The sequence below is a fragment of the Cyprinodon tularosa genome, unplaced genomic scaffold, assembly GCF_016077235.1.
Source record: "Cyprinodon tularosa strain WSP-4 unplaced genomic scaffold, ASM1607723v1 ctg581, whole genome shotgun sequence".
NCBI lineage: Eukaryota > Metazoa > Chordata > Actinopteri > Cyprinodontiformes > Cyprinodontidae > Cyprinodon > Cyprinodon tularosa.
The window spans coordinates 308,847-325,986 of record NW_024039320.1 but is presented as its reverse complement, the minus strand read 5'-3'; the positions used below and the strand labels follow the sequence as shown (position 1 = coordinate 325,986).

Below are 17,140 nucleotides of genomic sequence, written 5' to 3'. Positions count from 1 at the left end.
TTACTGCCTACTTTTCTATTTTGTTTTATATTTAAGTACCAAGCAGAACCTTATGGCCGTAGTCATAATGGTCTGCTTATGAAAGCAAGTCTGTTAGGCTATCAGCTAGCTCTGGGACATCTACTCCCAAAGCTGTATTGGCAAACAGGACACACAAAAAATAAACTAAACAAAAAAAAAAAAAACACTTGAAATTTTTTATAAGAGATTGATGGGTTACATTTTTTTAAGGCTAATGCTGATTATTTTGACATGACTCTAACCAATCCCTGGTGCGACAGTGTGCTGTCAATTATTCTGGAGGCTAACATTGCTTTTCTTCCTTCATTTACGTTGTAGAAAATTACACAGTGGTAATAAATGTTATACAAGTCTTGATTTAAACAGAAACATTTATTAACATAAATAAAAAATAAACAATGGGTAGCAAATTAGGGAAGCAGCAGTGCATGTGCTTCATGTGAACTACAGGCATGGCTGCTGAATGAACTAATGAATCGGTGAACACATGCATGTATCTGCCACGTCCTTACAAGAAGTGAACGCTCATATCTGCCAAAATGTCAGCCAGCGGACATATCGGTCCATCTCTAGTTTTTACACTTTATTAAACTACAAAAACAAAAAAAGAGAATATAGAAATGTAGGTTTTTCTTTGGCTCTTCATGATCAACATCACTAAATAAAGATAAAACTAATCAAAGTTACCAAAATATAAAGTCAAATTAATTTAGGCATGACTAACAGTATCAGCTTATTTTACATTCAGAACATACACCCATATAGGCACAGGTCCTTGCTAAACAAACCGTATCTACCTATCTTAAGTTAGATAATTTATCTAACCTTAACCCTACATTTTCAGGGATTGCAGCCACCAATTCAAATGATTTAATAGAACTTTTTTTGATAGAAAAAAAATAAAGTAGTGTATAATAGTAAACTGGAAGGAAAATAGTAATGAACAAAGTGTAAATGTATAGTGGAGGTGGAGGATATTCTTTTTCTGACTGGATCATCAAAATAAGTGGTCCTCCTAATTGTCAATCATTCTGGTAATATGTTTACATAAGGCCATCCTATGTGCTCCTTCCCATTTTCACTCCATTGAGTCTGACATAGTGAAAAAATTGCAAATCTTTATCTATATAAAACTGGTCCTATAGTCACTCTATTACAGATGGAGTCATGTAACCAAAGTAATTTCGTCCTGGGATTATTAAAGTATTTCTGATTCTGATTCCTGGTTGATAGGACAGGTGTAGTGAATGAAACGGTGTCCAGCTTGAAAGAACTCCTCTGTGTCGCTGAATGTGTGCATTGAGGACACCCCTAGGGGTCGCGGACCTCCTGTTGAAGACCTCTAACCAAAAGGGTGGAAAAAAACCTTCCAGCAGGACCATACGGCCACTGCTTCCATGGAGTGATGGAGCTCAAAACATATTGGTGTGTGTATATATATATACTGTATATACATACATATATATATATATATATATATATATATATATATAGATATAGATATAATAGATTTTCTGCCATGAGAAGTATGAAAAGACTGAGATTTGGAGAAAGAAGAATGACTGAAAGACCAGGAGGGTCAAGGAGGCAACAACTAAAGAAATTTGGAAAATTATTTTAATTTAACGCTACGTTCAGACCGCAAGAGCTGGAAGCAGCAAAAAAGCTTCTGCCGATTTATTTTTATGCTTGTACCGTGAAGATGACAAGATGTCTGAGAGAGAAAGAACGCAGCGTAACAGAAAACTGATGAAGGAGTAAAGGAAGCCAAGAGTGAGAAAATCCATTGTATCCAACTGCACCTACTGGTATGTAATGATTCTCTGTATGAACTGCAAACAGTTGCTTATTTGCTGTCAGAAACGTGCCACAACTCTCATATCTAGGCTTCCAGCACCACCGGAACCACCACCAAGACCCTGAGCTTGAGGGGATCCCAGCTCCACCTGGATATGTTGGAGACCGGAGTTGAAGCTGGCACACAGCAAACTGGTAGAATCGGTGGAAGCTACAGAAAGCAGTGGTCCAGCACCGTCCAGGGACAACGTACCTAAACAAACTACAATGAACAGGAACAAAAACGGAGTGTTATGGACATAAAAACCTTCCATTTTACTGATTTGGGTAGGTTTTTCTTTACTCATCAATTGTGGTCCAACCTGCCGTATTCTGATCCCAGATTTTTACCGAGCTGTCATGGGAGGACGTTGCTATCTGAGCCGAGCCACCAGAAGATGCAGGTAGAAAAATACAGCAGGCTGTGGTCTGCAGGTGACCTCTGTACTCCGTCACTTTACAACCAGGCTGACGCAAGTCCCAGAGCTAACGGGCAAACACCGCAGTGCATTCAGTTAAATATATCTCAGAAAATAGGCACATTAGCACTGAATGACAAAAAAATATCATCACCGATGGTTGTTTCTAACACTAATATCCACAGAGTGCCTCCCTTGCTCTCACCGTGGCTTCACAGCCCTGGCCCCCAGAGCCATTGCTGCTGGACACCAAGTAGTTCCCGTTTGGAGAGACATCACAGTGATTCTGTATATACTGCTTAGCTGGAAAAGTATTGGTCACCTGCCACGAACGGCTGTCCCATACCCTGCACACAAAACAGTTCAAGTAAAGCAGATTATACAGTTTTTATTTCAACAGTTTTTAGTTAACTCATACAACATGTTGGTTTAAATACAAAAGACCAAAGTTCCCGATGAATTTTGAAGGAAACAACGAGGAGAGCTGAAAAGAAGGAAGTAGGGAAGGATATAAGGGAGTAAGAAAGGAAGCTCATATTAAATAATGGAGGGAACCAAGAAAGAAATGCAGGAGACAAGGAAGAAAGACAAGGAGAAAGGAGGGCAGAACATAATGAAGGAGGGAGGAAGCAAGGACGTGTGTTTCTATGAGATAATAAGACTAAAAGACAAATGGATAAAATATTTAGACAACAGAACAGGAAATAAATCTGGGATGCTGCATTATTGGCAGGGGGCTACAGATTCCTTTTACTATCTAAACTAGTGAATTAAGAACCCACACCCCAACAAACATCAAATATTTGCTTTACCTTATAGTTTTATCCTCTGAGGTCTGAACTACAGAGTAACTAGCAGGCACCCAGCACACATGAGTTACCTACACAAACACAAAAATATATATATAAAAAAAAACTTTTAAACTTTAAAGAAATCATAAGATAAACATCAAAGCAAATAGAAAAAAAAAAATCTAATTTTTTTTTATAACAGGAGCAGATTTGACACTACAGCTGACGCCGATGCTCTCACCAGGTTTCTTGAGATGTTGTGTCTGTGTTCACATTTTGCAGATTCTATATCCCACAGGCACATCCAGTTGTCCCGGGAGCCGGTGCAGAGCTTTCTCCCATCTAAAAACATCAAACACAGCACCAAATATACACAGACTCAAACATATCTTTAGATAACAGTTTCACATCCACAACAGCATAGGAATTATTTCCAGCTGATGCCAATTTTGACAGGTAAAAATACAGAAACAGAAATGATAAACATTCACTTTATTTAAACTACTAATTTCATTTTTAAACCCAATACATTTGATGATATTGTATAAAATATCTTCTACTGAAGTAGTTTGGTTTGCAAGGAAGAACAGAAATATATAACCCTGGCTGGTTGCTGCTTGGTCAGAACCAAACCAGAGCGAAATAATGACAGCATTGTTTAGCTTTTCATTCAAAATGGTTCTCATTGGCTAAGATTGTGATTTTTTATCATATCAAATTTCCAGACTAATGACAGTTTTGTTCTGTTTGTACCAGGGCTGATGGCTATTCCATTGACAACCAGCTCATGTCCACAAAACTCCTGAATGGGTTCATCTCCCTGGTTCAGGTCCCACATTAGAACAGTCTTGTCCCGAGAGGCACTGAAAATCCATGTACTGCCAGGATAACAAAGCACCTGTTGCATATATGAGGACAGAGAAGACCTAGCAATCAGTGTGTGTGAAAGATAATTTCATTAAGTGTACATTGATTATGATTTTACCTTGGTAACCTCTCTGTTGTGACCCTGGAAGGACTGACACATGTGGCCTTGTTGCCAGTCATACACCACCACAGCCTACAGGAACGAAAGCAGGTGTTTTAATCTGTTGCTCTGGTTATCAATGCAATAAGCAGATACATGTCAATCCCCACTTAGTTTGAAACTTAAAATGAAAAAATGTAGATCCATTCTGCCACTTAAAATGTTATATTCCTCTACCTGATCACTGCCACCAGAAACACACAGATCTGGGCTGAGACTGGTTACAGTGTTGATGGATCCCTGGTGGGCAGGTTCATATTGCAACACCTGACTGTCAAAAGAGTTCTCAGCTTTTTCCCCTTGAGATGTTCTGCAAAATATCAATGAACAGATACGAAAAATAAATAACACACAGCTTTTTAAAACTATATATTTCCATATCATGGTTGTGAAGAACTCTAAATTCCAATAGCATGTTTCTTAGGTTAAATGGTGTCTCTATAGTACTTGTGTTTGTGCATGGTTGTGTGCATCTCTATGATGGATGTGTTGCTCAATGATGGATTATTCCCTGCTTTTCATCCATAGGCTGTTGAAGATAGGCATCAGACAACTGGGAGAAGATAAATGGGCAAATAAAACCTCACAGAGATGTTATTCATGAACAGTTCTGTCTGGATGTTAGATCAATCTTTCTGGAGACCTACTAGAAACTCATCAAATTGGTTGTTTTGCTTCAAGACCTTTAAAACATGGCCAGAATGTAAGTGCAGGTTGAGGTTCAGAAGATTAAATTTAGCCTGATTGCTCAATTCTAAAATCTGATTTAAATAAAAAAAGTGAGAAAAATGTGGTTTTCATCTGTAGGATCAGCCAAGAATTCACTAAGGGTGAGCCTGTCACACTATCAGATCCTGTAGCATCAGTGTCTCGGTGCACATTGAGGTCAGCAGCATTACTGTGCATGGAAGGTTGGCCAGCCAGAAAAAACGCTTCTGCTCCAAAGTCAACACCTTTTAATTTAACTGTAATTTGCAGCTGGCCACATGGAAAAATAAAATACCTTTTGGAATTATGTTTTTTTGTTTGTTTTTTTTATGATTACCAGCTTAATAGTTTTTGCCAAGCACAAAGTACAACAACGTTTATCAAATATCTAGAATGGTGACTGAAGCATGCACTGCAGGTTACCTTTTCGAACCTGCTTTAAAGTCCATCTCTTTTTTCATCTGTTCTATTTCAACCTTTTATATACTTTTAACCCATTTTATTAAGTGCACAGAGGACCCATCTAAGAAATCCTATCTGACCTGGATGTACAGTAGGTGGAAAACCTAGAGCATGGATTGTCCTACATGTTTTAGGTGTTTCCCTAAAGCACTGTTACTGCTATTACTCCTCTTAGTTACAGTTAACTGACCCCACTGTAAATAGTTCAAAAGATGAGCTAACACCTGGCTTAGAAAATATCTAGATGAAATATCATCAATATACAAAAACATAATGAGAATTTGTACTTGGTAAAGATTTAAGATGGGGTCCCACAAGGTTTGTTCTAGAACCCAAACTATTTATTATATACAGAAATGCTACTTGACATGCAGCAAAATTTCTAAACTGGAATTTGTTCACTAATTCAAATTTACACAATAATAAACAATCTAGCTTATTTATAGAACTGTTGATGTGAATAAATTATTCAGTTTAACTAAGGGTGCATTCAAATCAGAAAACTAAGGAGACAAACTAGTAAATGTTTACTCTGACACCCTGTCTGGGACCTCGTTAATTAGACCAGAACACGATGGTGGTGGTGGTGATGGGGGGAATGTGGTCTTAAAAGCAACAAGCTGGGTAAACCTTGATGCCATAACTGGCTAAGGCCTACTAAGGACTAAGCACACTTTCCTTTTAAAAATAGTTGTAAGAAGCACATCTTAGGATCACATTGTGTAGTCCAACACACCCCACCTGTACAGATCAGACCTCTTCCGAAACTTGCTCTGCAGCTTGCCCATCTCTGCTCAGAAAACCGCAGTCACACTGAATTACAGAAAGACAGAAAATACCATTGCGGAAAGAAAAAAACAGACTAAAAATATTCCACTATTGTAAAGCTTTTCTGTGACTTCAATATAGAAATAGTGATGTTGATTTGTATTTTGTAATCCTGCAACAATCTACTAATATAGAATTAAATTCAATCATTAAAACTATATAATACAAACACGGGAAAACAAAATCCTTCTTATAAAGCATGATCATTATATCACTGCAACTGCATACTCGTGAGAGATTAAGCTTACACATACCACTTTCCCAAGCTATGGCTAAGCTCCACCCTCATTATCCCTACGAATTTCTCAAACAAGCGGCAGGAAGGAGAGAGCTCCAATCCTATTAGCGCCACATCATTACTGCCACAAGGAATTAGTCAGTAGAAAACACCTCTCTATGAACTATGCTGGCACTCATTATGCAACCGCTCTCGCATGAATATGACTAAAGTGGTAAAAAATATATATTTAAAAAGTTTTTGTGCACGAACCAACTTCTGCAAACTGTTTCTTTACCTGTCACTTGGAAGTGCGGTCGCTGCTTGATGCCGAGGCTAACTAATCCTTACAGCCCATGCTAAGAAAGATCAGCAAAGAGACACGGACACATTTTCATGTATTAGGATCGTTACTGGGACGATACCGAGCTTTTCCCCGCAGACGTCCATGATGTTTTTCCCATTCAACCTGCTTTAAAAGCACACTGAAAGGTTCCTTGAAGAACTACACATCCATCATTTCTTCCCTGGAGACCGCAACGAGACGCTTTCCCCGTATCCAGGGGAAACTGGAGTCACGTGACAGGCAGGGGAGAGAAAATAAGCGGAAGTTGTTATAATTCACAAAATAAAAGGGCTCTCCTTGCCAAAAATAGTAAAATAAAAAAATAAAAATGCATTAACTTATTGCGGCATGAATACGGAAGAGGAGTAGGGCCACTAAAAAAAGTATATATATATATATATATATATATATATATATATATATATATATATATATATATATATATATATATATAAAAAAAATCAGAATTCTGAGATTAAAGTGAGAAATTCTGAGATTAAAGTCAGAATTCTAAGAAAAAATCAGAATAATAAAAAAAAAAAAAAAAAATATATATATATATATATATATATATATATATATATATATATATATATATATATATATATATATATATATATATATATATATATATATATATATATATATATATATATAAATATATATATGCTATTTGGGAAAAATAAATAAATAAATGAAAACTACAGGAGTAGCAGCTTTACAATACACTAACTCTACAAGTACCCATACAATAAATACTCAGATTTTCAAATGCCCCAAGGAAAATGAATAAAATAAATAGCCTTTGTTTGTTAATGGGTTTAATGTTTAAAGGTTAATGTTTTCTTTTTGTTTTTTTTTTTCATTTTCAAAAATGAAACTAAAAACAACATGTTTGGTGAAGAACTCTGTGTCAATGCATTTTATTTTGTTTATCATTTTATTGTATTATAAGGCTTGGTTAAAAAAGATAATGATATCTGAAGTCCAAACAAGTAAAACAATAATAATAATAATTAAAAAAAAGTATAATAAAGTAAAAATCATTGGTCCTTGTCATTTAAATTTCAAACCAAAAAGGTTTGTAGAGTTTTTGTCCTTCATCTCCGGAAAACATTCCAAAAATTATAAATATCCTGTCCAGGGGTGATGCTGAGAAACGAATCCATGCATTTGTAATTTAAAGGCTAAACTATTTTAATTCTTTACTGTTAGAAATTCCACAAACTGTAGTTTCAGCTGGTCCAAAATGCTGTAGCCAGAGTTCTGATGAAAATTAAAAAGGGAGATCATATCTCTCCTATCTTAGCTATCCTTTATTGGCTTCCTGTTAAATCAAGAATATAATTTAAAATCCTCCTTCTCTTGTATAAAGCCCTAAATAATCAAGCCACCTGTTATATCAGAGATCTCATTGCAAATTTTGGATGGTTTGTATTTGTAAAGCTTTTTTCAAGGTCGGTGACGTGACCAAAGTGCTGTAAACTGCATTCAGTCATCACACACTCACTCACTGATGGGGACAAGCTTCCATGAGGCTCACTGACAGGAGCAAGGCTGCTGTACACATGTGCCATCAGACAAGGGCGTAGGTTTGATTTGAACTTTGGTGGGGACACTATTGGTCGGTTGTCATTGGTGCTGCAATATGCGTGCCCTTTTTTATGCTCGATGTGGGCATCCGTACTGATAAGACGAATTCATTGTTAAAAGAGAAAAGCATCATTTTGCTACATTAATAAAAATGTTATAAGCTCTACACTCATTAGATGCTGTTTATCAATGTTTGAAGTATCACTGGCTCTGATGAATGTGGAATTAGGACTGTTTTCCACTTTGTAAATGGTTTCATTTGCATGACTAATAGAGAAGGTAAATACAGTATTTTCTTTTGAAGATATACAATTGTGCAGAGTTAAACCCCACTCTTATACTTTACCTACTATGCTCTCTCTGTATCCAGCAAAATAATACATTCATTAAAATATTAACTTCACTATAAAAGTTGAACATCTGGGCTGTAGTTACTCTATATAGCCCATTTCATGTATTTTATCTAGGGCTGAAAAAATGAATCGTATTAATTGATTATTTCAATAATCGTCAACTAATTTAGTATGTGATTAATCATTAACTGGTGAATGGAGACTATAAAACATAATATAAATGTAAAATAAATGTCCCTTTCCCCTATAGAGCAATCAACTTAGATCAGTAATTATACCTACATTGTAAAAATACTATATATATATATATATATATATATATATATATATATATATATATATATATATATATATATATATATATATATATATATATATATATATATATATATATATATATATATATATATATAATATATAAGATAAAAAAAAAAGTTTTGTCTGTCAATATTCTCCATCCAGAACTCCTCATGTTGAAATACTTTAATTTCACCTGGTTTATTTAGACATCACCTGAAGCACTGAAGGGCCAGCTGCTTCACCTACAAGCTGCCCTGCATCATTATTACTGGATATCTGTGTTTCCTATAATCATTTAATGTATAAGTGCAATTTTAATAGTAAAGGATTAAATGTAACACAACCTTTTATCATCGTCCTATATTGCTTACTGTCTGACTGTTTAAATAGCTCCTTACTGTATGTCTATTTTCTTTTTTAGTGGAATCATCTACAAACACAACACTAAGAATGAGCCTAATTGTACCGTATTCAAATATAAAATAATTTTTAACAATTATAAAAGACAATATAACACTATCTTATCTGTAATTTAACATTATCCAAAATAAACAGCCAGATTCAGCAGCATTTTTACCAGACATTAATGTTTGTACTAATTTACTTATAGACTGTGTGGAAATCTATAAGATAAAATCAATGTTTATATTCTTCCTTTGTTTGTTATTGTCTTTATCCTATTTCTAGAAGTATAAATAGTCAATAAAATAGAACTATCATTATGTGGAACCCTAATTATGCTTTTTAAATGAAAAACAGCAGATGTTTAGGCCCCATTTCTTGTTGTTGTACTCTATAAGAGAAATAACACCTGCTAATAATTATACCTTATAACTTTCTCAAAGAGTCATAAAAAAATGAAAACAGTAATAGCAACTAAATATTGGTAAAAAGGAAACACTAACTTTTTCTTTTTCTAGTTGGCTGTGGATAAGAATCAGAAATGTTGATGGCTTACAGCCTTTATTTGCCCATTTTGTGTCTTCAGAACTCCTGGCTGACTCAGAATATTTCGCTTTATAAAAGAAAAAAAAAGGTTTTTGTTTTTTAGTGTACATGATATTCATTTTTTTTTTTTTATTGGGACTAGTTTTGTAGCCTAATATTTATTGTAGTAACCGCAGCATTCTAGTGTGAATAAATTTTCAATTTTGTGCTCCAAGCACGCCAGGACTAGAAAACAGCCAATCAGAGAGAGAGAAGGCGGAACCTAAGGCAGAACAACCAATGAGAGTGGAGTTAAACAGCGCAGCACAGTTCCATGCGCTGCTACATGAAAGGGACAGGAGAGACCAGGCAGAGGAGCAGCGAGAGGAAAAGAAGCCACTGCTGCAACAACTACTGCTGGAAATTATAAACATGTTGCTCACATCCAATTATTGGTAGGGACAATTAGGTCGGTTCAAAATTTTGGTAGGGACATGTCCCTATGGTCCCTATGCAAACCTACGCCCATGCCATCAGACTCTGACCAACAACAGTAGGCAATGCAGGTGAAGTCTTTTGGACACAATTACATTGAAAGCCAGCACAGAGCTTGAGCTGGCAATCCTTCAACTGCAAAGCAGTCTCCTACATCTGACACCGCTGTCACCCCAACAGAGCACTTACTTGTGGTAATTTCTAAAAGTAGAATGGGAGGCATATCTTTTAGTTATCAGGAAACCTGGCAGTCTGTCCACTTTTAAGGGAAGGCTTAAAACTTTGCACAAGTTCACCCTCACAAACAATTACAGGTGCTTGGCTCCAGGTACTCAAGAGATTCACTTCCATACGGAAAGCCCACATTCATATCTTCAGGTAACACAGAGTACATGTCAGACTTAATAATATTACTTTAGCGATAGTTTCAAGGTGTTGCTTTATTGTATGTCTCGTACCATGTCTTTCGGTTGTGCTGTTCTTTTTTCATCTCGTTAGACGTGATGAAGCAGACTGAAAATGTTATATCATTGTCTCCTTTCTATCTCTTCCTTCTTTCATCTTCTCTATTATTTTTCTTCTCTTTTTTCCTTTGTCTTCTTCTGTATTTTCTTTTGAAGATATACAATTGTGCAGAGTTAAACCCCACTCTTATACTTTACCTACTATGCTCTCTCTGTATCCAGCAAAATAATACATTCATTAAAATATTAACTTCACTATAAAAGTTGAACATCTGGGCTGTAGTTACTCTATATAGCCCATTTCATGTATTTTATCTAGGGCTGAAAAAATGAATCGTATTAATTGATTATTTCAATAATCGTCAACTAATTTAGTATGTGATTAATCATTAACTGGTGAATGGAGACTATAAAACATAATATAAATGTAAAATAAATGTCCCTTTCCCCTATAGAGCAATCAACTTAGATCAGTAATTATACCTACATTGTAAAAATACTATATATATATATATATATATATATATATATATATATATATATATATATATATATATATATATATATATATATATATATATATATATATATATATATATATATATATATATATATATATATATATATATAATATATAAGATAAAAAAAAAAAGTTTTGTCTGTCAATATTCTCCATCCAGAACTCCTCATGTTGAAATACTTTAATTTCACCTGGTTTATTTAGACATCACCTGAAGCACTGAAGGGCCAGCTGCTTCACCTACAAGCTGCCCTGCATCATTATTACTGGATATCTGTGTTTCCTATAATCATTTAATGTATAAGTGCAATTTTAATAGTAAAGGATTAAATGTAACACAACCTTTTATCATCGTCCTATATTGCTTACTGTCTGACTGTTTAAATAGCTCCTTACTGTATGTCTATTTTCTTTTTTAGTGGAATCATCTACAAACACAACACTAAGAATGAGCCTAATTGTACCGTATTCAAATATAAAATAATTTTTAACAATTATAAAAGACAATATAACACTATCTTATCTGTAATTTAACATTATCCAAAATAAACAGCCAGATTCAGCAGCATTTTTACCAGACATTAATGTTTGTACTAATTTACTTATAGACTGTGTGGAAATCTATAAGATAAAATCAATGTTTATATTCTTCCTTTGTTTGTTATTGTCTTTATCCTATTTCTAGAAGTATAAATAGTCAATAAAATAGAACTATTATTATGTGGAACCCTAATTATGCTTTTTAAATGAAAAACAGCAGATGTTTAGGCCCCATTTCTTGTTGTTGTACTCTATAAGAGAAATAACACCTGCTAATAATTATACCTTATAACTTTCTCAAAGAGTCATAAAAAAATGAAAACAGTAATAGCAACTAAATATTGGTAAAAAGGAAACACTAACTTTTTCTTTTTCTAGTTGGCTGTGGATAAGAATCAGAAATGTTGATGGCTTACAGCCTTTATTTGCCCATTTTGTGTCTTCAGAACTCCTGGCTGACTCAGAATATTTCGCTTTATAAAAGAAAAAAAAAGGTTTTTGTTTTTTAGTGTACATGATATTCATTTTTTTTTTTTTTATTGGGACTAGTTTTGTAGCCTAATATTTATTGTAGTAACCGCAGCATTCTAGTGTGAATAAATTTTCAATTTTGTGCTCCAAGCACGCCAGGACTAGAAAACAGCCAATCAGAGAGAGAGAAGGCGGAACCTAAGGCAGAACAACCAATGAGAGTGGAGTTAAACAGCGCAGCACAGTTCCATGCGCTGCTACATGAAAGGGACAGGAGAGACCAGGCAGAGGAGCAGCGAGAGGAAAAGAAGCCACTGCTGCAACAACTACTGCTGGAAATTATAAACATGTTGCTCACATCCAATTATTGGTAGGGACAATTAGGTCGGTTCAAAATTTTGGTAGGGACATGTCCCTATGGTCCCTATGCAAACCTACGCCCATGCCATCAGACTCTGACCAACAACAGTAGGCAATGCAGGTGAAGTCTTTTGGACACAATTACATTGAAAGCCAGCACAGAGCTTGAGCTGGCAATCCTTCAACTGCAAAGCAGTCTCCTACATCTGACACCGCTGTCACCCCAACAGAGCACTTACTTGTGGTAATTTCTAAAAGTAGAATGGGAGGCATATCTTTTAGTTATCAGGAAACCTGGCAGTCTGTCCACTTTTAAGGGAAGGCTTAAAACTTTGCACAAGTTCACCCTCACAAACAATTACAGGTGCTTGGCTCCAGGTACTCAAGAGATTCACTTCCATACGGAAAGCCCACATTCATATCTTCAGGTAACACAGAGTACATGTCAGACTTAATAATATTACTTTAGCGATAGTTTCAAGGTGTTGCTTTATTGTATGTCTCGTACCATGTCTTTCGGTTGTGCTGTTCTTTTTTCATCTCGTTAGACGTGATGAAGCAGACTGAAAATGTTATATCATTGTCTCCTTTCTATCTCTTCCTTCTTTCATCTTCTCTATTTTTTTTCTTCTCTTTTTTCCTTTGTCTTCTTCTGTTTTTCTGCTCTATTTACATTGCAGTGTCCATATAAACTGTAAAACTCCCTGCATAATTATAATAAAGCAATTTATACGCATGAAAAAAGTTGAGCAGTATGGCAATTGCCATACTGCTCCACTTGTGAAAGTAAAATCTGTTGGGCTCTTTTTGGCATCAAGACAATTATTCTTATTGTCACATTGCCAGACAGGACACAGTAAAAAATTAATAATAATTTGCTAATAATAATTTGCTTTTTGCTAATGCTTATAGTTAGTGTCCCATGTTATCTCGAGCTTTCTCTATAGTTATGCTGCTATAGGCTTAGACTGCTGGATCACATAGGGCCCACTTTACATCATCTGCTTCATTCTATTTCTATTCTCCCATTCTGAAGTGTTTTTTTCTTGTTTTTTTTTTTTTGTTCAACATTTAACTTTATGTTTGCTCTGATTTTTCTTGTAATATTTGTTCAATCTGGTCTTTTCCTATTTGGCTGTGATACCAAAGAAACATCTAGAATGGTGCCATCAAAATCTCCGGTTATAGATGATAGAGCTGCGCCTGTTTTTTAAAGTTTTTCTCCTAGAAATAGCTTTTGGCTCAGCTTTTACTGTGACTGACTGTATATGTTCTCTTTCACCTCTTTGTTGTGAAAACTAGCTTAGAGCTTGTCTGCCTAGCTACTTGTCTCCTAGGTAGAGCTCCCTGTGTAGGTAGTTTACAGTTACCCTTTCTAAGGAAAGTATTTATAGATCAGTTATTCTACGTTTCTTTCATATTGCTCCTTTTATTTCCTTGAACCCCACAGTCGGCCTCGGCAGAAGGCAGCTCACACCGAGCCTGGTTCTGCTGCCTTCTCTTAAAAGGGTGTTTTTCCTCTCCAGTTTTGCTGCATGCATACTCAGTGTGAGGGATTGCTGTTGAGTTGACAACAAAATGCATGAAGTGAATTTCATTGCCGCAAGCTTATCCAGGAGGAGCATGTCTTGCAAGTCATTGACTCGAATTAATCAGCTGGATTTCCTTATATAGAAAACTTTTTACCAATCTCACTCTATGATCTAATTGATCCGTCTATGTAGAGTACCTTAAGCTTGGTTTATGCTTGACGAGTCCGCTTGGATTATTTAGCCCACCTGCCCCCACCCATCCTCACAATATTCTACAGAAGCAACATAGAGAGCATTCTGACCAGCTGTCTCACTGGTGTGGAGGCTTCAGTGCAGCAGATTGGAAGAAAGTGAGAAGAGTGGTGAGAACAGCAGAGAAGATCATCAGGGCTCCTCTTCCCTGCATAAAAGACATTTCATCCCAGCGCTGCGTGTCCCAAGCCTTATCATTATCAATGACCCCTCGCACTCCCACCATGGACTGTTCTCCCTGCTTAGCTTTGGGAAGAGGTTTCGAAGTATTCAATCCAGGTTCAGCAGATTCCAAAACAGCTTCTTCCCCACCGCCATCATACAGCTGAACTGTTGAGAAAACTCTAAATCATGTCACAGACTCTGCATGACACTGACAACACCAAACCAAAAACGCTGCATAACTTCACCATATATATTTAATGCTATAAACTTCCATATCAATGCATTTTTTTGCACCATGTTTTTTATCCTACACTGTTTACATTTGATCACTGCTGCACTTTAAGAAATGGATATGTCGTGAAAGCTGTACAAAACAAAATTTTGTTTTGTATACACTCTATGTATACAAAATGACAATAAAAGTTGTCTAAGTCTAAGGCTGTCTAATTTTTGACTTGTCCACTATCAACACATTTTTTTCCAATATATGCTGATAGGGGTGGTATTTATGAGCTATCTATCTAGATGTTTATATTTGCAAACCCTCGTCAGCAGAGCTGCTGTTCGCTCGCCTTGTTTTCCAAGCAGATCCATCCGCTTTGTGTTTCTCTCCCCTCCAATATTTTCTCTGTTCTGCTGTGCTGTAATCTCTGGGCCCCCTCTTCTACCCCGAGCCTGAGAAAAGTGACCATTTTTGATTCACTGTTGTCCTCTTTCACTGAACTTCTCCTTTTATTCTCCTTCTCCTTTTAAAGAAGATCCTCGGCTTTAAGACTTAAATATTTTGTTTTTACCTATGGTTTATTACCTTTACATTGCATTAACTAGCTAACTGTTATTCTAGGAGGTGGATACCCGCATGTTTTTAGTACAGCTAAAGGTTAGCAAAATGTCATTAGAGATAGTAGAATCTTGGCTCTATCAATTAAACCATTGTGTAAATCATAAATGGTTTTTTTTTTGTTTGTTTTTTACAGTGTCCTGTCTAGCGTGGCAATAAGAATAATTGTCTTGATGCCAAAAAAAGCCCAACAGATTTTGCTTTCACAAGTGGAACATTACGGATATATCACCATAGTGTTCCACTTGATTTATGCATATAAATAGTTTTATTATAATTCATGAAGGGAGTATTACAGATTTTATGGGCACTGCAATGTAAATAGAACAGGGAAGGAGAAACAGAAAAAAAGAGAAAAGATGAAAGAAAGAGGAGATAAAAGTGTATATATAGGGTATATAAGGGTATGTATATATATATACAGTACTAATTCACAACAACACTTATAAGAAATTTTGCAAGGTAAGTGTGTCCAGGTTTTATACACCTTTCAAAGTGTTTTAAAATGGACTGCTTGAAAATGTTTGCATTATGGCAATAGCAAACAATAAACTCAAACTATAAGCTTTCTAAAGAGAAAGGTATCACAAAAGAATATATTAAAGAAGCTTAATAAAAGTTTGAGAGGAAAGAAGCAAGGAAGCAAGCAAGAAGAAGCAAGCAAAGCATTGATAGGACTGGCAAAACAACACCCATTCAGGTTTGGGTAAAATGCATAAGGCATGGATAATGGCTGAAAAACAGCCACCATGCACAAAGATACAGTACAGAACCTATACCTCTAGCTTGGAGTTTTGCTCAGTGGTCCAACGTCCTATGCTATGATTAAAATACAATTTCTATTCAATTTGGAAAATAATGCACTTCAGAAGCTTAAAAAACTGTTTAATGAACTGATAACAGGCTTGGAGGAAAAACAGATTTTTTTAATAACCTTGATATTTTTCCCAACACAATTAAAAAAAACTTCCAAAACACAGAAAGAATATTACTTGTCTCACCAGAGATTAAAATATATGTCTTTTTTTAATCCCACAAGGTCTGATAACAGTTTTAAAAGGTGCATAATCATCCTGTCGTAGACTTAGACAACCAATATTGTTATTTTGCGTACACAGAGTGTATACAAAACGCAATTTTGTTTTTTACATCTGTCAAGACATTTCCATTTCTTATAGTGCAGCAGTGATCAAATGTAAAAATTTTGGGAGAAAAAAACATGGTGCAAAAAACGTATTGATACGGTCAGTTCTATGCAGAGCCTGTGACATCATTTAGTGTTTTTTCAACATTCAGCTGTTTGATGGTGGTGGGGAAGAAGCTGTTGCAGAATCATCTGCACCTGCATCAAATGCTGCAAAGCCTCTTCCCAGAGGGCAGCAGGGAGAACAGTCCATGGTGGGGGTGTGAGGGGTCACTGAGGTGGGCAGGTGGGCTCTCCTCATTCTCTGCAGGATGTATAAGCGCTTTTGTGCCCTTTTGCCCAGTGATATGGTGTTTTACATTCCAGGTGAGGTTTTCTGTGTTGTGCACCCCCAGGAATTTGGTGCTGCTGTAGGGCTGGGCGATATAGAAAAAAGCTTCCTCTTCTCCACACTCAGGATCAGGCTGTTGTCTCTGCACCAGTCCACCAGCTGCTCCCCCTCCTCTCTGTAGTCGTGGTCGTTGTCGT

The 17,140-nt window shown here is 35.9% G+C and overlaps 1 protein-coding gene across 1 annotated transcript; it reads right to left on the bottom strand.

Annotated features, from left to right (window-relative positions):
• Positions 1-1,501: 1,501 nt before the first annotated feature.
• Positions 1,502-6,882, bottom strand: wdr31 (WD repeat domain 31). The gene is made up of 10 exons (XM_038306455.1): positions 6,608-6,882; positions 6,006-6,077; positions 4,272-4,404; positions 4,053-4,127; positions 3,821-3,965; positions 3,309-3,409; positions 3,089-3,156; positions 2,482-2,623; positions 2,181-2,343; positions 1,502-2,080 (listed from the first exon to the last, which is right to left on the bottom strand). The coding sequence occupies exons 2-10, from the start codon at positions 6,050-6,052 to the stop codon at positions 1,878-1,880; spliced, it is 1,077 nt and encodes a 358-aa protein (XP_038162383.1). The 5' UTR covers positions 6,053-6,077; positions 6,608-6,882; the 3' UTR covers positions 1,502-1,877.
• Between the last annotated feature and the right edge of the window lie 10,258 nt (positions 6,883-17,140).

Coding starts and splice junctions, on each gene's coding strand:
- wdr31 (XM_038306455.1), bottom strand. CDS start 6,052: ATGGGCAAGCTGCAGAGCAAGTTTCGGAAGAGGTCTGATCTGTACAG. Junction 4,405..6,005: donor AAGAGGTCTGATCTGTACAG/GTGGGGTGTGTT, acceptor GATATTTTGCAG/AACATCTCAAGGGGAAAAAG. Junction 4,128..4,271: donor TTTCTGGTGGCAGTGATCAG/GTAGAGGAATAT, acceptor TCGTTCCTGTAG/GCTGTGGTGGTGTATGACTG.